The sequence below is a fragment of the Osmerus eperlanus genome, chromosome 17 (genome assembly GCF_963692335.1).
Source record: "Osmerus eperlanus chromosome 17, fOsmEpe2.1, whole genome shotgun sequence".
NCBI lineage: Eukaryota > Metazoa > Chordata > Actinopteri > Osmeriformes > Osmeridae > Osmerus > Osmerus eperlanus.
Genome location: NC_085034.1, coordinates 13,205,793 through 13,229,395, shown reverse-complemented (window position 1 = coordinate 13,229,395; position 23,603 = coordinate 13,205,793). Strand labels below are relative to the sequence as shown.

The 23,603-nt window shown below is 40.4% G+C and overlaps 1 protein-coding gene across 2 annotated transcripts; it reads left to right on the top strand.

The window, feature by feature from the left end:
* Nucleotides 1-4,906: 4,906 nt before the first annotated feature.
* On the top strand, nucleotides 4,907-19,759 carry ube2nb (ubiquitin-conjugating enzyme E2Nb). Of its 2 annotated transcripts, XM_062482883.1 has the most exons (5): nucleotides 4,938-5,046; nucleotides 5,745-5,814; nucleotides 14,993-15,239; nucleotides 17,689-17,829; nucleotides 18,327-19,759. In XM_062482883.1, exons 2-5 carry the CDS (start codon nucleotides 5,764-5,766, stop codon nucleotides 18,371-18,373), a joined length of 486 nt encoding a protein of 161 aa, XP_062338867.1. In that variant the 5' UTR covers nucleotides 4,938-5,046; nucleotides 5,745-5,763; the 3' UTR covers nucleotides 18,374-19,759. The 2 variants fall into 2 exon arrangements, with proteins under 2 accessions (XP_062338868.1, XP_062338867.1); XM_062482884.1 differs by lacking the exon at nucleotides 5,745-5,814 and having other exon boundaries at nucleotides 4,907-5,046.
* Nucleotides 19,760-23,603: the final 3,844 nt, after the last annotated feature.

Below are 23,603 nucleotides of genomic sequence, written 5' to 3'. Positions count from 1 at the left end.
CATTATCAATAGGGAACTTAAATGGCGTTGCAGCGCAGCTGGATTTCTTGCATCCAGGGAAGATGCAGTTGTGGGTGGTGGGAGACATCCTGAAGCTAGCTAGCTATCTGATGTAGGCTACAATAACAGTACAGCAGGAGGAGCCATTCAGTGATCTGGCGTAGATAGGGCGAAATGACGTAGATAGAGCATTTTTTGGCTCCGCCCATTAAAACCTGATCTGAAAACGGAAGAGAAACTGTTCTTTGGTTTAACGCCACACTTCAGTGTGACAAAGTCTTAGCGCTTTGCACATGCTTTCAGGAACTCATTTCACACGTATATAATGTACTTAGAAGCAAAACATGGAATTTACTTTACAGGATCTTTAAGTTGACAAAGTTTTGCTTGTGGGTTTTTTTCAGTTTAGTTCATATATTTTGTAGGCCTACTACATTTTATGTAATCTTGATTTGGGTGTTGACAATGGTCATTTACTTACATGTGAAAGGATTGTAAAACTAGTTATTCAAGTAAATTGTAGCAAACCTATTCAACTTTAATCAAATAAAACTTAATTTCCCAACAACAAAATTGTGGCTAATGAAATTACTGAGTGGCTAGTAACTTTGGAAAACCACTAGCCACAGTGGCTGGTGAGCAAAATTTTTTATGTCAAGCGCTGGTGCTATATAAATGAAAATGAAAAAAACGAAATTGAATCAACTACACCACAGTAGGAACTGCGCTGTTAGCTGCTAAGGTAGTGCTAAGTGCTGAACAAAAACAGATACATTTCTCTGATCTGAATCTGTTATGGAACCAAATTGCCAATATGCATCTTTTTCTATGGCTCTGCGGCCCAGCAACTCAACTTTCATAACATTTTGTTCAGGAAGCCTCAACCCCAATGCTAAACCTTCAAACGATAACTGTAATATGATGCTCTTGTCTTCCGTCGCTGGCGCTGTATTAGACGCTGGCGTAGTGATTTGTGACTGGTGAACTGTGGAAATATCCTCGATTGAAAAAATGCGCTGCCAGATGTAAAAAAAAACGCTTCTTTTAACAAGATAAATTAAATGTCAATCAGCATCCAATTGTCAGGGATAGCGAATTACATTTTGGGGTGGCACCTGGGGTGGCCAGTCCGATATCAGGGGGGCAGACGCGGCCTTACCTATGTTTCACCCGTTTCAATTGAAACGGGCCCCGCCGTCCAAGGGGGCCCCCAACAGACCAGCACAAAAATCGAGCTACAAGGTTGTGAAACGAAGGTTTCTGCTCCTATAAAAGCCACAAGTCCGTATGAAATCAACCTTGTTATTTGCGATCTTCTGTTATACTACATTACCCACAATCCTAAGCAAAACAACACTGACTGACGTCTCTCTGATTGGTCGAACTCACGGTTACCATGGCGAAGTTTACTGCGACCGGCTTAAGCGATCTGAAGCCTTTAGACTATATATATTCATGATCTGAAGTAGCCGTAGGCTCGTTTATACCTTTGCGTTTTTTGCCGTTAGGTTAAAATGTTAGTTTGAGAGGAAATGAAACGTACATATGCCAGTGGTGCTGAAAAAAGAAAGATATTGGACAAAAAAAAGAAAGTTTTAGTCAGTCTACCAAAAGTGACCTCTTTCTTTGGTCCAGCATCAGTAGCTCTAACCCTACCAGCGACAGCAGCGGCCGAACCCCCGTCGCAGGATGCTAGCCAAAGTACAGATACGTCTTCAACTCAAACTGCTGGCAATAATGATGACCAAATATTGTTACAAGAACATGACGATGAAGTTCCTACCACTGAGACAGATGAGGGAGATGCCAGGGAGAAAGCCCCATTTACAGAGACAGACCCGGGGAGCTGGCCAGAGCATATTGCCGATGACCAACGAATTGATGTTGTTAGGAGCGGTCCCGTTCAAATAGAGGAATTTAACTTCCCACAAAGCCAATCACACCGCCGTTTTACGAAGGACAGATATTTCATGAAGATGAAAAATTGAGAAAAGATACGCAGGTCATGGTTAGTGTACTCTAAATCATACGATTCAGTCTTCTGTTTCTGCTGTACCTTATTTGGCAAGCGGACGAGTAGTCTCACTCACAAAGGTTTCAGAATGTGGGAACGACTCTCTCTCACACTCCAAGATCATGAAAAATCTAATACACACCGTGCCAATATGGACAGCTGGCGCGAGCTGGAGAAGCGCGTAAAAACGCACAGTACCATTGATAATACCTACCAAGAAATGCAAATGTTGAAGAAAAGGCAGTGGAACGACGTCATGAAAAGGTTAATTGCCATAGTCTGTCACCTTGCAGAACGAAACCTTGCTTTCCGTGGCCACAATTCCAACCTACATGAAGCAAACAATGGAAACTTTCTAGGTGTGGTGGAGCTGCTTGCAGAGTTTGACCCAGTGATGAGCGAGCATGTCAGACGAGCGGAGACAAAAGAGATTGCTGACCATTATCTGGGGAAAACGATACAAAATGAGCTGATCACTCTTATTGGAGACAAGACAGTGGAAGCAATAATACAAAGAGTAAAACAATCCCATTACTACTCTGTGATAATGGACTGCACCCCGGACGCTGCACACATAGAGCAGCTCTCTGTGACACTGCGCTTTGTCAAGTGCCAAATCGGTGCCGGGGCTACTGTTGAAGAGCATTTTGTCGGTTTCCTACCAGTGCTTGACACATCAGGCGCAGGGCTAACAGGTGTCTTCTTGAAGCATTTGGAGAAGTTAGGCCTGGATGTCGAAAAATGCAGGGGACAGGCGTATGATAACGGTAGCAACATGAGGGGAAAAAATAGCGGTGTGCAGAAAAGGTTGCTTGACATCAACAATAAAGCACTGTTCATGCCATGCGCCAGCCACAGTCTAAACCTCGTCATTGTAGATGCTGCGAAGTCAACAGTGGAGTCTGTGAGCTTCTTTGGGGTGTTGCAACGTCTGTACACCATTTTCAGCTCCTCCACACAGATGGGAGATTTTCAAAACAAATGTACCACAGATGACCCTAAAGGCCATATCCAACACGCGATGGGAATGCCGCGTGGAAAGTGTGAAAGTGCTGCGGTATCAGCTTCCTGCTGTCGGCGAAGCTCTTCTCTCACTAGTCAATCATGCAACAAAAAAATGTATGTATACGAGTCAAGTGTGTTACTTTGCTTTGTGATAGACAGTGTATGATTTTAGTGTGTTAGGCTACTTATTATGGTGTTTTTAACCTTTTAAAAACCTAAACAACATTATTGTTATTATCAGGTGACAGTGAGACCTCGTCTGCTGCCAGAGGCCTTGAACAGGAGATAACGAGCTGGAAATTCCTGCTGACTGTCATCATCTGGTACAACATTCTACATGAGGTTAATCGTGTCAGCAAGCTGCTCCAGAGCCCACAAGTTGGGATTGATGTGCTACAGTACGAGGTGGGATATGTTCTTAAATTCCTAAAGGAATACAGAGAGAACGGCCTTTCATCTGCCCAGACAGATGCTAGAGACATCGCGGAAGAGATGGAGATGCCAATGGTCTTCCCCACTACACGAGGCCGAAAACCCAAACGCCAGTTTCCGTACGGGCCCCAAAATCCGGATCCTTCCTTGACAGTGACACCCGAGGAAAAGTTCAGGAGAGATGTTTTCCTCCCACTAGTGGACTCTGCCATTACAGGCACTAGTGAGCGCTTCAAGTTGATGGAGACATTTCATGGTCTGTTTGGGTTCATGTATAGAAGAGAGGAAATGAAAAGGGCCGTGGAAAGTCACACCCTCAAAGAAAGCTGCGCAAATGTAGAAAAAACCCTCGGCGATGTGGACGCTGAGGACCTTGTGCGCGAGGTGTCGGCTGCTGTCACTGCAGTGCCAGCAAAAGAAACCACTGGCCTGCAGATTCTGAGCTAAATTTACAGAAACAACTTAGTTGAACTGTATCCAAACCTCAGCATTGCTCTCCGACTCATGATGACAGTGCCTGTGACTGTAGCGAGCGGAGAGAGGAGTTTCTCTCGCTTGAAGTTAATAAAAACACACCTGAGGTCAACAATGCTCCAGGAGCGGCTGTCAGCTCTCGCTCAGATATCAATTGAGCACGAGGTGACAAAATCGCTGGACAAAGATTAACTTATTAGGGCATTCTCAGCAATCAAACACAGAAGGGTGGATTTCTAAAAAGGGCTCAGGTGAAATCTACGCCTGCCGCCCGGTGAGCTGCATCCATGATGGTGCTGAAGTAACGCGGAGCCTCGAGCATCGTTGTATATAGTTCGGTTCAGTCAGACACTTTTTTTGTGCTTTTGTTAAATACTTCAAGTTGAGGGGATGTTTGAGCAGGTTTTTTTTTAAGTCAGCTGAGCCCAGACAGTTGAAAATATACTGCGCTAATACTGCTAAGTGCGTGAAAGGGCGAGGCTTATTCAAACTTAAAACACTGTATAATTGTATATAACTTAGTTTTAATCAAATAAGGTTGGATTATTTATATGTTGAGCTGCCTGTTAGCTGAAAGTGCACGCAATAAAATAATATTGATGCAAACAACAGGAATCCTTACTTTTTCTGCTCTATTATGTTTATGTTTTATGTGGGTAGGGCCCCATATTAGTTATTGAAACAGGCCCCCAGATGCTTAAGGCCGCCCCTGCAGGGGGGTCCAGTGCCACCCCGGCCACTCCTCTGGCTCCGTGACTGCTTGTGACAGAGCTAGCCACCTATTTCGTTTGATGCCGGCTCACACATTTCTGTATTTAAATCTCCTTTGCGCGGGTGTATATTTGTGAATGCCATGGAAACGCTCAAACCAATGAAAATCTATTTAAAGGGTAAAAACAGAGAATGTCTAATATAGACGTTTTTTACCAGAGCCTTAAACAGGCTCTGGTAAAAATTACCGCACGGTCTTCGTTTGGGTACGTCATATCCGTATTTTCAATGCGGTGGTTGCCCAAGAACCTGGACCACGTTATTCCCCTCAATCTGTGCCACCGAAGCAATTACTATAGCAAAAAATATAGTTAAAAAAAATGTCAGGATTGCCTCGCCGGATTATAAAGGTATCGATTCCACCTTTATACATTTACTATAGATTACTAAAGTCAGATTATTCTATTGAAAATGAAAACATTGCGCAAAGCACGTGCATTGCCGGTTCATCTATTAGAAGCTATTGGTAGTAGTTTAACGTACTTCCGGTAGCTAACCTGCAATGCTAAGCTGAATCAAAGTTTGGTAATATTGCTCACTTTTCCATCTATGAATGCTAAACTATTTTTTAGGAGCCAATTGTCGTAACGTTATTTTGTTTGGTTGGGGATGTTCTGGTTGGTTACTATTGTAAAGACTGGTACAGTAAAGCTAGCTTGCGTGGTTAAAACAATACCGCTAGCCAAGCCAGCTAGTATTAGTTCGGTTTGGCCTGGTCTTGCAAGATAACGCATAGTTTTCTTGTTAAACTGCTGTTTTGCTCGATTAGGCTTGATATGTATCCTAACAGGTTTTGAAAACGTTCCAGGGCTTTGTAATGGATACGGTTAGTAGATTGCTTTGCTAACTAGTGCTAGACAAATGGTGGTATATTTACTACCTCAAATTGTTACTGAAGAGGCTGAATTAACAGGCTTTTAGGAACTTTCTCTATTGAAAAAGAGACGTGAGAGAAATACATTTTGATACTATTTTGTAGAGACATTTGGGCTTGACATCAAAAGATAAATGTGAGACCAGCGATGAATATTTCAGCTTTTATTTCCAGGTATTTACATCTGGATCTGATGCACAACTTACAAAATAGCACCTTTTATTCGAACCCACCCATTTTTCATGTGAGTAAAAGTATTGTAACAGATAGACGTAAAATATATTTAAGTGAATAAGACTTAATATTCAGTTGCAAATCCTTTGCTTTCAATAACGGCAGCAAGTCTGTGACCCATTGACATCACCAAACTTTTGCATTCTTCTTTTGTGATGCTTTCCCAGGCTTTCACCGCAGCCTCTTTCAGTTGTTTTGTGAGGTTCCTCCCTTCAGTCTCCTCTTAAGCAAAATGCATGCTCTATAGGGTTTAAGTCTGGAGATTGACTTGGCCAGTCTAAAGCCTTCAATTTCTTGCCCCTGATGAACTCCTTTGTTGTTTTGGCAGTGTGTTTTGGGTCTTTATCTTGCTGCATCTTTCCTTTAATTGCCAGACAAAATGTTTCTGTAGACTTCTGAGTTCATTTTGCTGCTGCCATCATGTGTTGAGCCTGTCCCAGAAGAAGCCATGCAAGCCCAAGCCATGACATTACCTCCACCATGTTTCACAGATGAGCTAGAATGTTTGGGATCATGAGCAGATCTAGCCTGACGTTGTCATACTCATAATTCTAGTCAGAATATGAGTCTGATACCGCTCCGTTGGGCTGTGAGTATGGGGCGTGTTTCAACCGAACCCGGAAAAAAATGCCTCTTCACTCAATTGGATAGACCTACAACCAATCAGAGCAACGTAGTATGTTGTTTGTTGAAAACAAATTCAACCCAAGCGCTCTTTGGTGATGTGGTTGATTACATTACTGTTGATCATCTGTCCATCATCGTATAAAGCCCGTCCTGACAATTTGATTGGTCCGAACAGCTCTTGTTCGGACATAGTTTTTCCCCAACCGAGCGACCCCAGACCCAACTTCCTGACTACATTTTTTTGTGGGCGGGCTAAGTTTGTCTGGCACCCAGGCTAGAGCAGATCTTTTCTTTCTCCAAACTTAAGCCTTTCCATCATTTTGGTAAAAGTTAATCTTTGTGTCATCAGTCCATAAAACTTAGTCCCAGAATTTAAGGTTCATCTCTGTACTTTTTGGCAAATTCCAGCCTTGTCTTCCTATTGTTCTTGGTTTGCATCTTCTGGTGTAGCCATTGTACTTTTGTTCATGAAGTCTTCTGCGAACAGTAGATAGTGATACCTTCTAACAGTTGTTTTAGGGTCTTTCTTTACAGCTCTCACAATGTTTCTGTCATCAACTGCTGATGTTTTCTTTGGTCTACCTGTTGGATAGGGCTGTCCCCGACTAAGATTTTCTTTGGTCGACCAAGACTCGACTAAATACTTCTGAAAATCGACTAATCTTAAAAAAAAATTAAAAAAAAGATTCTGTAGGCCACAGGGCTCAACATTAAAAATGTTTGCCTCTTGGTTTGAAGCTTACTGGCCCCAAGACAATTTTTACTGGCCCCCCCTCCAAAAGTTGTAATTTATCATTGTTACAACAAAACCAAAGACTTATAAATAAACTTATAAAAGCTTCCATAGCATTTCATCCGTATGATACTAAGTACCCAAATCGACACCATTCTTCTGCTGCAGTTCAATAGCCTGGGGGAACGAGGCGAACGGCTGGCCTGTCTTAATTATGTGATATGCTGTTGTTATAAGTCGTGCAATAACACGATGGGCATCTGCATTTAAATTCCTGACCAGCATGGTCAACGGCCTGGAAGATGGATTGTCAACCACCTGCTTAGCTGTCACGCAAACCAGGTGCTGTCTGCTAGTATGGCTGGTCAGGGATTATTTTCGAAAATTGTCGGTGCCTGTGTAAAAAGATCCACTTTTGTCTGCTTTAGACGGAAACATATGACAGAAGACAGTGCATCTTAGTTTCCATAAAAGTTGCTTCCGTTTGAGCTCGTAGCTCTACTTTGCTACCATCTTCAATTTATTGTCTCGCGCCATGACTTGCGCCAGTTGTTAAAAAATTTATAGAGATTAGAGAATTACAATTTGACAACCACTCGTCACTCACTACTCAACTCTTGATTTGCCAACTGTGCGCCCCACAAGTTGCAGTTATTTAACCCTTGTGTTATCTTCGGGTCATTCTGACCCATCAGTCATTGTGACCCACCGTCGTATTGCGACAACTTTACTGCATACAAAAACAAAGTGAAGCATTTTCTTTTAACCATCGGGCTGTCTCAGACCCCCCACATTGTGAAGGTTAAAAGAAAAAAAAAAGATTTGTTTTTGTATTGGATAAAATTGGGTAAACACAACGGTGGTTCGTTATGAACCTTTGGGTCATGTGACCCGAAGGCAGCACAAGGGTTAAGCATTTAGCAGATAGCAAAACATATGAAGGATGTTAACTTTTACCATGACATTTATTTTTCCAATCAATAATTTGCAGTGGCCCGATCGGGCCAGTGAGTTGCTAATTTAACTGTCCCGACGTTACTTTTTACTGGCATCGGGCCATCGTTATTTTCGAGCCCTGGGCCCAAATGTCACAATCTTTTTCATCAAACCATTTTGTGTGATGTTTTACCTCACTGTTTTAAGAGATAATCTGAAAGAAATACATACGTAAAATGGGAGATTGACAACTAGACAAACATAAATGTACAAACATTTTCCCAATCTGACTCTATGTAGCTGCTGGACATTCCAGATTCAGCCGCTATCAAATTTGCTATTAGGCTACTAATAAATAAGCCTTGTGTCACCAGTCCTGTTGTTACCGAATGCCGATATAATAAATAATAACCAAACTGCCATTTTTTTATCATCTCTTACAATGTACTACAAATTAAAAATATTGTTTGTTTAACATGCAAACCATCAGAGCGCGCTGATCACTGCCTGAGTGAAAGTGCAGCATGCGAACTTGCGTAGAAGCCGAGTGGGGAACAGTGCAACAGAGAAAGATTTTGTTGTCTTGGCCGGAGAAGATTTGGATGTGATGTCTTTAACCTAGATTATTCAAATTGTAAACTTCAATTTAGGAAATAAACCTGCAATCTTGCTTCATGTCTTTGATTATACACACGTACAGAACTAGCTATTTGACTACTAACAAGAGTCTAACAACTTAGCACATCCAAAGCCAATATAATTGTTGAAAGCGTGCAGTCTCTCAAATCGACCTTTTGGGAAACTAGGCTGTTGTTCAAAATAAAATGCAGATGGTTAGACCTACAGTAGCACAGCATAAGTAGACATAGCCTAAAACTTTCATTCCTGAAACATACAAATCCTGGGCCTATATGCTACATACGGTAAAATAATGATCCGATGGCAAATTTACGGTTTTCAAGTGGTAGGCTACATCATATTCGACGTCGAACTATGGAATATTACACGTTGGCAGTGTGCATTCAACATGTTTTGAGTCACCTGGTACTTTGATAAAATGCTTCTATACCACAGATTTCTTTGCCATTTTGCCTAAAGGATTAATAACACCAATTGTAGACAAAGTATGTTAGAGTTTAGGCTAACAGCTACAATTGTGCTCATGGTGCCGTGTGCAAAAAACAAATTGCAGATTAACAAAAGGGAAAACGGTAACATTGGCAGCTCGACAAAAATAAATTGTAATCGACCAAGAGCATATCGACCAAACAATCGACTAGTCGACTGAGTGGGGGGGACAGCCCTACTGTTCGACGTCTGTTACTTTGTAGACCTGTGGTTTCTTTCTTCTTCAGGACATTCCAAATGGTTGTACTGGCTACGGCCAATGTTTGTGCAATGGCTCTGATTGATTTTCCATCTTCTCTCAGATTCACAATTGCTTGTTTTTCCACCCATAGACAGCTCTCTGGTTTTCATGTAGTTTTCACCTCTGAATGCAGTCTGCACAGGCAAAACCTATCCTGCCCAATCTGAACCTGAGCGTAGACATTCAGTGCTATTTATGGTTTGAATAATGTATGTAATAGGGCAACAAAACACCTGTTCCAATACCTTTGCTCACATGAAAAATGGGTTGGTTCGAAAAAAAGGTTCCATTTTATAAGTTGTGCATCAGATCCAGATGTAAATACCTGGAAATAAAAGCTGAGATGTTGATCTCTGGTCTCACGTTCCTCTTTTGATGTCAAGCCCAAATGTTTTCAGCCTTCAGCAAAAATAAAGGCAGTGTTTCCCCTACCATAATATTAGGGGGGCACCCGCCCCCCCAACGCCCCCCCCCCCTGGAAGGTCAAGTTAGTTTTGTAAAAAAATATATATATATAATTTTTTATATTGTGCCAGATCACAAAATAAGTCATTTAAGGTTACCTTTCCTATAAAACAGGTCTATAGCTTGCTCTTTTACTCAAAGCTGTAAACCTAGGGGAAACACTGAAAGGAAGTTCCAATAATTTTGGTGGGCACTGTATTAGGGAACATTTGTGCGAGTGCAAACAATCGTCATAGTGCCATCTGTTTTAATTTCTTTACAAAACACTCGCTAATTAGCCTACTGCATAGCAGGGCCAAAGAGAGACAGTTGCATCGACTACATTGCCTTCAATTATACTTTTTTTTTCTTTTTCAATAGTAAGCTATGGCCGCAGAAAAGTTCTAAACTAAACAGCCGCGCCGTTGAGAAACAACTGTATGACGGCACTGTTCGAAGGTAATAAGTTACATTTGTACCATGTTTAATCTTTTAAAAATCACAGTCGAATGGCAGTAGCAAAATAGTTGTAGCATCTAAACTCATTTTCTAACATATAGTACATTTAACGTTGGTAGTTTAAAGTACTGAGAGATATTCTAGCTAACAATAATGTACTTGTACCAAAAACAATGGTTAAGAGGTAACTGTATTTGAGCAAAATTAATTAAACAATGTAACAGTTCTTGACATTAGGGCAAGATTTAATAAATATGTAAAACACATGACTTGATGGCAAGTTACTTTCAATGACGAGATATAAAATAGGAAGATATTAAAGGGGTCATTGGTTGCAGAACCGAATTTACCTTGTCACAATTGAATAACGACATTTCAGTGGGTAAAATGGACATACAGTTAACCTCAAAGTCCATTGACACCTCTTTCCTATGCAAATCTCACAATTAAAAAATATAGCTGTAAAACGGTCGATTTTGAAAAATCCACCTTTTTTGGCTCTGGTCTGTACCTTTGTCACGCCCCAAAATTTGCTGCGCGCTGGTCTGTGTACTTCCACAGAATTACAAAGAAGAAAGTTTTTCTAGCATATTGAAAATGGACTACGGTGGTAAATGCAGTGTTCCAGGCTGTACAGGGAATGCTGACACTTTTCAGAGTCTTCCTAAGGAACCAAACACTCGAAGGGCTGTGATGTTTGTCTATGAGAAGATCCCTGCGCAGTTCGACCCTCAGTTACACATTTGCTCGAACCATTTCACCGAGGACAGTTTTGAAAACCTGGGACAATGTAAAGCAGGATTTTCTATGAAGCTGTTGCTGAAAAGAGGTGCTGTTCCGACCTTATGTTCATCACAACCGCAAGCTGTAGTATGATGTTGTCGCTAACAGTTATTAGCAATGCTAACGTATCCTGCCTGTATCTATCATTGGTAGAATGTGTGATGATTTTGTTTTTGGCAATGGGGCTAATGTTATTTCATGTTCCTGACTGTGTTTCATTCAAATAAATAACATGTGTTGTCATGTAAATCTACAATTCAAGATGCATGTTTGTCCAGGTCTATTTTTCAGCAAGATAGCTAGAGCTAACTGAAGCTGAGTTGAATCACGATAGTTTGTTTGCTAAGCTGTAGTGCTAATGTTACCCACCTAAGTCGATCCCGTTTGCTTCGACAACAGAAGTGGAAACAACTAACAATATCATTTCAAATGATATCTAGTCAATCTGTTGAAAACAGTGTTGTGTAGACAATAGATTTATTTGTACGTTTTTATTTCAAGTCTCCACCTTCGATGTTTCAGTGAGTGTTGTTGGCCGTGTTGCGTCTTTGCTCCGCAGTTTCACTCGTTGTAAACCAACCAATCAGCGCGCAGCTATCTATATAAACATGAGCCTACCATAAAAGGGAGAAAACCCCTACATTTTTTACAGGGCTATTTCACAGGGTGCATATGGGCGCATAGAACAGCACCCGGGCCATTTTCAGCACAACCAATGTTGCATACCCTATTCGGAGACCTTAAGGAACAGTGTGAATTACCCCAAAAACCCAGTCAATCACCCCTTTAACTATTTACACATTTGAGTTAGTTTACCATAAACCATGAATAATATAGAGATCCCATAAGTAGGCCCACATCTTCAGCTACCAATACGCATATTATTTTGTTCAGTAGTTACCAAAAAAACGTGGAGCTCTGCAATTGCTTCAGTGAGTCTTTACATTCATTTAAATTTTCCACTCGGCTATGTTTGGAACTATGTCGTGACACATGAACAACGTGACCACCTAGCTTCCTGACCCTCAGTTGATGCAACTCTTTCTCTTTATGGCTCTGCTGCACATGTGCCTGCTGTGAAGTAATACAGTGACCGGTCTACCGTTCTATCCAACGTTGCATAACCAGTTAAACTTCATTTTTACGTTCTTAATTTCAATGACAATTTTTTATTGGTTAAAATTAGCCGTCAATCACTCTTTGTCATTGCGCTTTGTTGTCACGTGACAGTGACCGTGCTCAAAATTTGAAGAGCTGAAAAGACTACATGAAAGTTTTCGGTGGGTGCTCCTACATTTTTGCTGGTGCTCCAAACTTTTAAGAATGAGAAAGACTGAGAATGCGAAGTTACGTCACCTTAGGTTAACGATGCGTCACGCCGTGTTGCACGTTTGGACGTCGCCGCCATCTTTGCAGGTACACGCCCTTTCCAGCCGGCCAGTCCAAATATGGGAACTTAAATTCCCATGGCTCCTGCCTTAATATCTTCGCCGTCCAATCACCAATTTTATATCTGAAAACTGCCAGATACTCGTGACAACAGAAGCTAAAAGCACATATAATTTGGTTAAGGGGTTAATGGGCGTGAATTAATAAATGTATCGTTATCCATCTTTTGCCTAAACAGAGTCAAAGATAGCATGGCATGGGAGATGTCCTACAGTGTTAGATGTACTGCTTTAAATTGAAAACTGAGGCAATATTTCGAGTAAAGACACGTTTCTTAACATATGTTGTCAATTTTGTAAATTGTAAAAAAAATCTAAACTTTTTTTGTTAGAAAGCATTTGTTGGAGTAACGCAAGTTTTTCAGGACAAAATTACACGATCCAGCTTCTGCATTTGTGACAGGCAGCTACTGACCGTAGTAGCCTGTATGCCTCGTTGTTTGCAGATTTCTGTGAAACTTGCTAAATAAACATTAGCTAGCTACACTATGTAGGCTAACCTTTAAACTAAATATCTAACTTGTTTGGACAATTGGATTGTCAAAGAAAGTCAAACCTTTTTAGTTATGGAGAATTCCGGTTTATCCACTCATCACTAGAAGGGTCATATCTTTCTAACCAAATAATATATTTATAATCTGGGTGCTGTTCTACATTGGCTACAATTATGTATATTTCATACGCACTTCAAGTTGTCCTCTATCTTGAAATAAAAGTGGTTAAAAATGAAGATGTAGCCTACGGACAGAGATTATTGTAAACATTGATGCATGAAATTTTATTGTTTTCTCATTATTTCCCCTTAAATAATCATACATATTGGCTCTACAACAGTGTGCCCAAAAATGTGTGCAAGCGTGGTCAAATATTTGGCCGCACGGGTGCGAGCACGTTTTAAACAATAGACATAGTCTATGGTGCTGTCAAACGATTAAAATATTTAATTGAATTAATATCATAGTTAACTCTGAATTTATCGCACATTTCTATATACTCTAAATGCCCCTTGATTTCTTTTTGTCACGTTATTTTTTTCTCATGTTAATGCTCTTATCAACGTGGAAAAGTGGATTGGCTTGCTTTGTCCAAATGTTTTTTTACTGTAGTGTTCAATTTCACACTGCTTCTGTCTGAAGTCATCCATTGTCGCCTGGCTTTGACAAGGGGGCGGAGAACTCGCATCAGCTGTGTGCTTGGCCATCAAGTGGTATTTCAGACTGGACGTGCTGCGATGATAACTCAGTTCACAATGACAAAATCACTTTTATTTGGTCTTTCAATGGAACCATTTGGCAACTTGAAACTTGAAAGTAAACTTTCCACTCAATCTTATTGGCATCCATTTCGGCGTCTCGCGCTCGCCATCCACTCAAAGCGTAACGTTAGCCTACTAATATTTGGCTGGATCACAAGCCCAAACAAGTGTGTGCGACGTGCCTGTTATTTTGTTTCCGGTCTACCTAGATCCGGTGTGGTGTTGTAGTTTTTCTAACGTTACTAGTTGTTGCAATAGCATGTGAGAGAAACTACAAAGCTTGCTAGGCCAAAAAGAATGTTAATCTTGCGATAAAGAAATTGACGCCGTTAAAATAGGTTTGCGTTAACGTAGTTAATAACGCGTTTAACTGACAGCGCTAGTTTTAACCTATTGCAGCTGTCAGTTACGTGAAAAGAGGTTGTGGAACTCGAAAATACTCAAACCATTATTTGCAATGGTAACCGTTTATTCCTTTTAACTAGCAATAATCGTGACTTGGATAAACCTCATAGGCTGCATCCTGCGCGATAGCCTGCTGCATCTGCCCTGCGCTGTAACAGCCTGGCTAGCGATCTAGCTAGCTAACCTTCACCCTCAGTGTGAACAATCGAACTAAGGAAACTAACATCCAACACTACACATCAAAATAAACACAAGAGTTCAACAATAGAAACTTAAACAATGCTTCCGTGAACAAAATTAACCCCCCAACTAAGTCCCCTTCTGTCTGCCGCAAGGCATGCTGAAAACCAAGAGCGCCGGCCGTTGGGAATACAGCATAAAAAAAATTGTTTCCATTAATGATTAGTTTGAACCATTGACTGTAAAAACAAGGTTTGAACCCATCCACCACCGATGACCTCATTCGGATCAGTACAGAGGGGCCCTCCTTGGAAATGTTTGATGCCTCTACATGTGCTGATCAAAGCCCACTGATGTAGGTTGTATGTCCGTTGACCTTACAAGACGGCGCCCAAAGAAAACGGTTTTGCCATTTACCCAGAATTCAACGCGGCGTGACGTCAACTTCGCATTCTCTATTGGACTAATTTGTGATTATTTGTGATGTGACGTGCATGTGTTCCTATGTCTGTCTTATTCTTACAAATGTATTTTTCTGTCCATTTCCAGGAGACTCAGCGCTTGCTAGCAGAGCCTGTTCCGGGGATAAAAGCAGAACCTGATGAAGGAAATGCACGCTACTTCCACGTGGTAATAGCGGGACCCCAGGACTCCCCTTTTGAAGGAGGAACCTTCAAACTTGAACTCTTTTTGCCAGAGGAGTACCCCATGGCAGCTCCCAAAGTACGATTCATGACAAAAATCTACCATCCCAATGTAGACAAGCTGGGGAGAATATGTCTAGATATTTTGAAAGGTAAGAGATGGAATATTTTGCAAAGCCTTAGGCTAGTGCATTTAAAGGTGGCATGTTTTGGGGTTTCATATGTAAAAAGGCAATACATGCACTTTTTATAAGGTATTTCTTTTAAAATGTTTCTTGATCATAATCAACTAAACTTTGCATATTCAATTTTATACACTTCAAATACACTACCGTTCAAAAGTTTGGCGTCACTTCAAAATAATATGGGTTTGAACCAGAAATATAGCAAAAGGAATTGGAAATATAGTAACTGATAAGGTTAATTATATTATAAATATATTTTAAATATTAATTGTGTCCTTCAAACTTTGTTTTTGTCAAATAATCAAATGATAGAAATATATAGACTATCAGCTGACTGCTTCTTCCCTAAAGTTATTGCATGCTTTTTGTCATTGTCTTGTTGTGGGAGGAAATCGGCTCCAGTAAAGCACCAAACACAGGGTACAGCAAGGCAAATTTGAGTGATAGCTTTCCTTCTTCAAGATGCCTTTTACCCTGTACAAATATCCCACTTGAAGGCCTTAGTATCCTAGACCATCACATCCAATATGCTTAACAGATGGCGTCAAGCACTTCTCCAGCATATTTTCATTTGGTCTGTGTCTAACGCATGTTCTTTGTGATCTGAACACCTAAAACCTTTTTCTATCCATAGGCTTTTTTCAATCATCCTCTGTCCAGTGTCTTTTATTTTGCCCAACTTAATCTTTTCTTTTTATTGGCCAGTCTGAGAGATGGATTTTATTTTGCAACTCTGCCAAGAAGGCCAGCAGCCCGGAGTCGCCTCTTCACCGTTGATGTTGAGACTGGTGTTTTGCAGATTTAATGAAGCCGCTAGTTGAGGACCTGTGAGGCATCTGTTTTTCAAAGTAGACACCAATAAATGAGTTCTCAGTTGTGCGCCAGAGCCTCCACTCCTATTTTTATTCTGGTTAGAGGCAGTTGTTCTGTGAAAACAGTAGTATACAGGCAGGGTTTCCCGCAGCACTTTTCAGTTAAAGCGTCCGGAAAAACTTTTTGCATTTTGTTCCCCCCTCCCTCCCCCGCCCCGCAGGCAAAAAAACACCCTACCACCTTAACTAACACATTTTCTGCGGTAAGCCTTCTATACAGGGTTTTACAAAATCTTCAGATTTTGGGCATTTTCTTGCATGAAATGGCCTTCATTTCTCGGAACAAGAATAGGTGAAGTTTCAAAAAAGTTATTTGTTTCTGACCATTTTGAGCTTTCAATTGAACACACAATTGCTTTTGCCCCAGATCATCTAGATCTTTTTTTTTATGCTAACATGCTAACAGAATTGCTAAAGGGTTTTCTAATGATCAATTAACCCTTTAAAGTTATAAACTTGGTTTAGTAAACACGACGTGCCATTCGGACACATGACTGATGTTTGATGATATTGGACACTACGCCAGTAGATATTCCACAAAAGAATATGGAAATGTCATTTACAACATTAACAATGTCGACATTGTAGACATTGGAGTCAGGTGGCTGAGCAGTTAGGCAATCGGGCTAGTAATCTGAAGGTTGCCAGTTTGATTCCCGGCAGTGTCCCTGTACTTACAGTAAGTCGCTCTGGATAAGAGCATCTGCTAAATGTACATTGTATTTCTGTTCAATTTGATGTTATTTTATGGGATAAAAAAATTTGCTTTTCTTTTGAAAACAAGGACATTTATAAGTTACCCCAGACTTTTGAACGGTCATGTGTATATACAGTGGAAATCAAGTCTACGCAACCTTTTTTTGTTGCTGGTGTTCGTTACTTTGGTTTCTACACTTTTCTGTGGTTGGGATACTATTTAGATAATGCAATAATCCTAAGAAGTGCTATTGTTCTGCAACATTATTTATTTGCCCAATTAAAGTCAGGTTATATTATGTTTGAGCAGCACTTTTTGTCATATTTGCCAAAATAAACTTCACATCTTGATAGCAACCAATAAAGGTTTGACGGTAATATTACATTGACATTTAGTCCTTTAGCAGACGCTCTTATCCAGAGCGACTTACAGTAAGTACAGGGACATTCCCCCAAGGCAAGTAGGGTGAAATGCCTTGCCCGAGGACACAACATCATTTGGCGCGGACGGGAATCGAACAGGCAACATTCTGATTAATAGCCCGATTTCCTAACCGCTCAGCCATCTGACCGCCTAATATGAAATCAATCCGACATCTGTGGGTGTTGCAAGACTGTAATAAACACAACTAATCATTAAGCCATACCCTGACTAATGATTGGACTGGCTATGTCTGTCTACCTACCTGCGTGCACTCTGCCCCTGCACTCAATGCGCGTTATTGTAGTTTTATAGGAGTGGCTTTGAAGGGAGGGAGTGGTATATTTTGGTTTGAATCGTGTCAAACAGAAGCTAAAATAGCTAGCTTCGCAAAACTTGCCTAACCCAGCTTTAAATTCTCTCTCAGATAAGTGGTCTCCAGCCTTGCAGATTCGCACCGTGCTGCTATCCATTCAAGCATTATTAAGTGCTCCTAACCCCGATGACCCACTGGCAAATGATGTCGCTGAGCAGTGGAAAACAAATGAAGCCCAAGCCATAGAAACAGGTGAGATTCTGGTGTGTATACATTTCCTGGCCACAGATGCAGTGATCAAACTATATATTGTGCCATGAAGGAAAAGTGTATGGCCAAACAACGACATAAGCTATTCTAGCAGTGCAGCAGCTGTGAGTGACTACCCTTTCAACTCCCAACTAATAGATACATTTTTCAACTCCATCGAATAATGACAATTTTTATTAAAGTTTGTGACTGACGGACTTCTGTGTAGTTTCCAAGTTATTTTTATTAAATTTTGGCATCCAATCGTGAAGGCCCATGCTGTGCGCAGTACAATATACTAATGTAAGAAACACTGTATATACAGTTTGTGGCCATTCTTGTTCATTACACTTGGTTCTGGTTTTGCCTGTTTAAAATTGAGACCTAACTGCACTTTAAAGAAAGATATATTCAAAATGTCTACTTGTAACTATTAATTATGTTAGGAATGTCAAGGTTCAGACTTGAACAATTATACTGCTGTTTTTTTCCCACCCCAGCCCGAACATGGACTAGGCTCTATGCTGGCAACAACATTGACGTATAGAAGACAGGTGCAGCATTGAAATGTGATCCCCATTAATACACCACTCCTGACAAGAGGATCACTTTAAGTTGTATTCAATGCAAAGTGTTAGACATACAAAAATCAAGTGCTAAAGTAAACAAATGGTAAATGTAATTAAAATACACATGGACTATTGCAACAGACCTTGGGGTGATTTTGGTTTTCAACACATCTGCAATGTTTTATTAATTGTCCTGACTGACCACTTCAAGGGAGGTGGGGAGCAGTTGTCTTGTCATTAAACTTTGGGGTTAGAAATTTAAATCTACCTAGCCCCTAGTGTTCATTAAGGAGAGGAGTGGGAAGGGAGGTTTGAACAACATAATGCCAAGCTCCTTCTTGCCCTTGGATAAACTTAAAATTATTCATTTTATAGGCATATCTGTCTCATCCCATCAGATTTTCATTCAACATTGTCCAGTAGGTAGAGGCCTGGAATTTGTAGGGAACAAAGGAGACTAACAATCAGACTGAAAATATTTAAACACTTAGAAGTGTTTGATAACAAACTTAAATGTAGGAAAATTATATAATGGAAGGTTGTATTTGGACACTGTCTGTTTGAATGTACTGAAATACATCATTCTGTCCTTCCCACCTTAACTGTTCTCTAATTCATCATGATTGGATGGAGGAGAATGTAGTTGTTGCTATTCCAGTCAGATGTTATCAATTCACTGATCAGATGCCTCAAAAGAGGGTGAAGTGAAAATGGGGGGGAAATTTTCAATCCCTGTTCGGAGTAAACAAGGGTGTTCTACATACATAGTATAGGTGGAAGGTGTATTATTATTTAGTTTTTTTATCTTATGTTAGTGTTCAATATTGTACTCCACAGTGATAATTAAGAACATATAAAGTATCAGACTCAAGCCCATATTGACAAAGTTAGTTTGCTTAGTGTTGATGCTAAGTGAAGCCATGTCAGGAAAAGAGGGTGACGTCACTCTACCTGAAACCAACTGGGACTAAGCAATATAAACAATTGATAGCTGAAATCCTTCAAGGCATATGTAATAATGTACAAGTTATGTGAGTAAGAAAGACATTTATTATGTTTTAGTAAAACTTGTTTTACAATAGTTTGACTTGTTTGCTACTTGATTTTGAGATTGAGTTTCATTGTTTTTTGTATGTCTTGTCCCTGACTCTTAACTGCAGTTTACTCCAGTTTATATCAGAAGAGTCTGTAAAACATGGATAATTATGTATATGAGGGATGTGGAAGGTTTTTTAGCTTTTTAGGCAGATTTATCAAAAAATTATCCAGCTCGTGGTTCAAGAGAATGTTCTACAAAATGGTACAAAAGCAGTGCATTTACATACATTAATCAACCAACTGTAAATAAAATACAAATGCTACAATTTTGATTATTTGTGATTTATTTACAGTTTGGGAAACAGTAGACATGATTTAGAGGATTCTTCTGGAAACTTCAGAAATAAAAATGACAGACTTGCCATCTTTAACAGTCAGCAGGATCTATAGGTGCTGCATTGATGGACTCACATACCTCATGTTCTAGTTGAAGTAGTAGCAGTGTGCTGTACTTGATGATGGGGTGTCTGCAGGTTGCAGGGTATGGAAGCCCATAGGGGACTATATTCAAATGATAATGCAATTTCAGAAATACATTATCATTTTCAATATACTGTATGTAAGTGTTATTTGAGACAATATTCAAATGAAAATGCAGTAATCAAAATAGTATTTGCATTGTCACATGTCAATATTAAAATTTAAATGGAATAATGGTTTGTCATTTCATTTTCAAAGACGTAACACTCTTTACAAAGGACTGTATTCAAATGTTAATGAAAATGTAAAAAAATAAAATGTAATATAAACAATGTATCCTAAATTTCGAAAGCATTATTTAAGTCTCAATTACAATTAAAATGCACTTTCTAACTATTTGAAAATGGAAATGAAAACATTTGGCATCTCATTTTTCAAAGATGTGCTGTGTGGTGGACAATATTCAAGTGCAGTAAGCTCAACAGTGCCCCCGGTCAAATGCATTTCCGTTTTCAAAACACCACGCTCTTCTAGGGACAAAATTCAATCATGAAAATGCAATTGTAAACATTAGGGGATTAGCCCAAGCCTAGGACCTTGTCTAGGCTTGATGTGAGTTTAGATGGGGACTTCCACAGGTAATGCGAGTGGGTGGAGCACGCAAGCAAAGAAAATTTTCATTAATTTGAGCACTTAATAGTTTGAGCTTTATGTAATTTAAACATTAAGTTGTATTCATATTGTTATATTTGCTGAAAATGACAACCCAAATTTTAACCTTAAAGATTCAGGGCATTTGAGAAAACATTCGGGGCTCAAGCCTCAGAAGCCACCCCCCCCAACCTGTGCCAGCTTTACGCTAAATAACGGAAGTAGCCGTGTTTGTCACTGGGGAAATGATGACAGTGGCTTGGGCTGGTAAGAGAAGTTACCACTTTGGCTGATCAGCTTGACATAAACCTCATCTTTCCAACCTTTCACACCCCGCTCCAGCAGAAGACCAGCTCTTGACATCCCTTGTGAGGTTGAGACATACCTGTTAGGTGGATTTAAATTAAAGAAAATTGCAGAGCTTTCTGGAGTTTGTCAGAAAACCATCCATCGGAAGATGCTGTAATGTTGGTAAGAGAACCGTCACACACAACTTTAGTACGTAACCATGCTCAGTGTTTCCCCTAGGTTTACAGCTTTGGCGGGTCGCCCGACCATGTAGAGACAGAAATGACATGCCGTCGTGTAAATAAGATATATAACATAAGGCCATTTAGTTTGTTTAATAAAAGAGCAAGCTATAGACCTGTTTTATAGGAAAGATAACCTTAAATGACTTATTTTGTGATCTGGTGCTATATTAATTGTTTTGTTTTTTTTACAAAATTAACTTGACCTTCCTGGGGGGTGGGGGGTGCCCCCCTAATATAATGGTAGGGGAAACACTGATGCTTGAGCTTTACTCAGTACTGGCGCCAGTGGTGGAAAAAATCACAATAATTTGCACTAAAAAAAAGCTTAATGTAAGATAACATGTTGGACTCATGTTATTATGTTCGAGTCAAAATAAGATGCATGTTTTCTCTGCTGGTAGGTCACCCAGAGGGCACTGCATCATGTTTTCTCCACTAGGGCACCCTTGAAGGGACTTTTTTTTGCACACTGGGCCACGTACAGGACCCTTTATTATGTTTAATCTACCATAGGGGCATCCAAGACAGCACTTTTGCTAGCGTGGCGGCACCAGGGGGGCGACCTTCCACACAAGGGGCTTGTACCTCCCTTCTCCCTGAGTACAAACTGATAGGAGGCTTCACAACTCTGCCAGTTCTTGTGATGTACTGCTCAACTGGCAATGTCTGACTAATGGTTATGAGTTCTTCAGACGGTGCATGGGGCGAAGTAGGGTGGACCATAAACTCTGGCTCCTCAACGCTCACTGGTTCTGACATCCCAGTCCATTGGTCATTGGTAAGCCTGTGAAGGGACTCGTTGGCAGCTAATGTGCTCTTGAGAAAATGCTGAATATTTTGGCTTTACTCTTTACTTGCGTCTGCTAAATGCATACATGTAAATGTACGAACACAATTCACAACATAACACCTTGGAGCACAATGTGAACTCAATATGACTCCAGGAGACCATTTGTGACTGCCAGGATGTGCTTGCATCCTTACTTCTCTCCAGGCTTCAGAGTAGCACTAGGGCCACTTGCACTCTTGCGGTTAGAGTAGAACTTCTGAATGTTCTTACTTTGGTCTAGTTGCCATTTAACTTTGAGGGGGTCATACGCCATTAGTGTGAGAAGCGGACGAGCAGCAGGCAGGTTTTTACGGGGCCGTCTACCCATCAGCAGTTCAGCTGGTGACAGGCCTACTGACTCTATTGGTGTTGTCCTGTAGTCAAGCAGCGCAAGAGAAGAAAAAATGTCTGGTGGGCGTTTCAGTACAAAGGGAAGTGTAAGACACCTCAAACTCCCAATAGGCGTGTTAAACGTTGTCAGGAACGATGATGATTCCTCTAGTTCAATCTGCAGGAAGCCAGATTTTACATCCAAGAACGAGAACACTTTAGCATCAGGTATTGCAGAAACCACCTCTTCTATAGTATGCATAGGTCAATGTTCTCATTTAATTACCTTATTCAAGTCGCTTGGGTTTATGCAGATCCTTATCTTGCCATTACGAACAACTGCTACCATTTAACTCACCCATTCAGTTGGTTGCTGCTGCTAAATGACAAAAAAAAAGAAAATGGTTGGTTGACTTTTGTAATGTGTCCATCTTTAACCATCTCATGGAGTTTCTCTATTATCTAACCATTTTAGCAGCTGGTTGACGGCAAACAGGATGAACCACACCTTTGGCATCAGGATCTATTTGGGTGTGCTCAAGCCTTCGGCGAGAGCACAACCTTTGTTCTCTCACATATATATTATTGGGTGTGCTTTGCCTTCGACAAGGGCACAACCTTTGTTCTCTCACATATTTATTATTGGGTGTGCTCAAGCCTTCGGCGAGAGCACAACCTTTGTTCTCTCACATATATATTATTATTATTTATTTTTATTTTTTTTCTTTTTGCCCCCCTAAAACTCAGTCAATATTTGGCCTACATAGACAACGTAGGTGTCAAAAGTTTTGTCTTGGTAGCGATTGAGTTGCTTCTATTGGAATTTACGTTCCGTTGCATGGTTTAGGCTGAAGTTAAGTTTTTGTGGCGAAAAGTTAAGCTAACGGTGGCTAATTTGCTAGCCACAGTCACTGACGTTACTAACGTCACTACGTCACTAACGTCACGAAAACACGCGTGACTACCTTTGGCAGAACATTCGTTTCGCATCTGTTAACTTGGGGGATAGCTAGGCTAACTATAGCTTTACTGCAAGGCAGCTGCAGAAACGCCACAAGCAAAGAGGCCAGGGTGATAACTATTTACTCATTTTACTTTGTGATATGACACACAATTGTGATGTGTAATGTACAGTATAAGCTGATATTATTAAGGAAGTACATCTACTTTCGGAAACAGTAGTCTACTATTTCACTGAAGTATTAGCATCATGACATTAGCCTGTGTTGCCCGGGCAACACATACTACAGTGGTCTATGATGTAGCGTTATCTGTTTTCAATCGTTAAAATAAACATTCCTCACAAATACATTTTCGTTGTAGGATTTATTCTGACATTAGTAAACG

What these genes read in the sequence shown, in the direction of transcription:
- ube2nb (XM_062482883.1), top strand. Translation starts at nt 5,764, where the DNA reads ATGCACAACTTACAAAATAGCACCTTTTATTCGAACCCACCCATTTTT. An exon ending in CGAACCCACCCATTTTTCAT is followed by an intron (nt 5,815 to 14,992) that starts GTGAGTAAAAGT and finishes GTCCATTTCCAG; the next exon opens with GAGACTCAGCGCTTGCTAGC. An exon ending in ATGTCTAGATATTTTGAAAG is followed by an intron (nt 15,240 to 17,688) that starts GTAAGAGATGGA and finishes ATTCTCTCTCAG; the next exon opens with ATAAGTGGTCTCCAGCCTTG.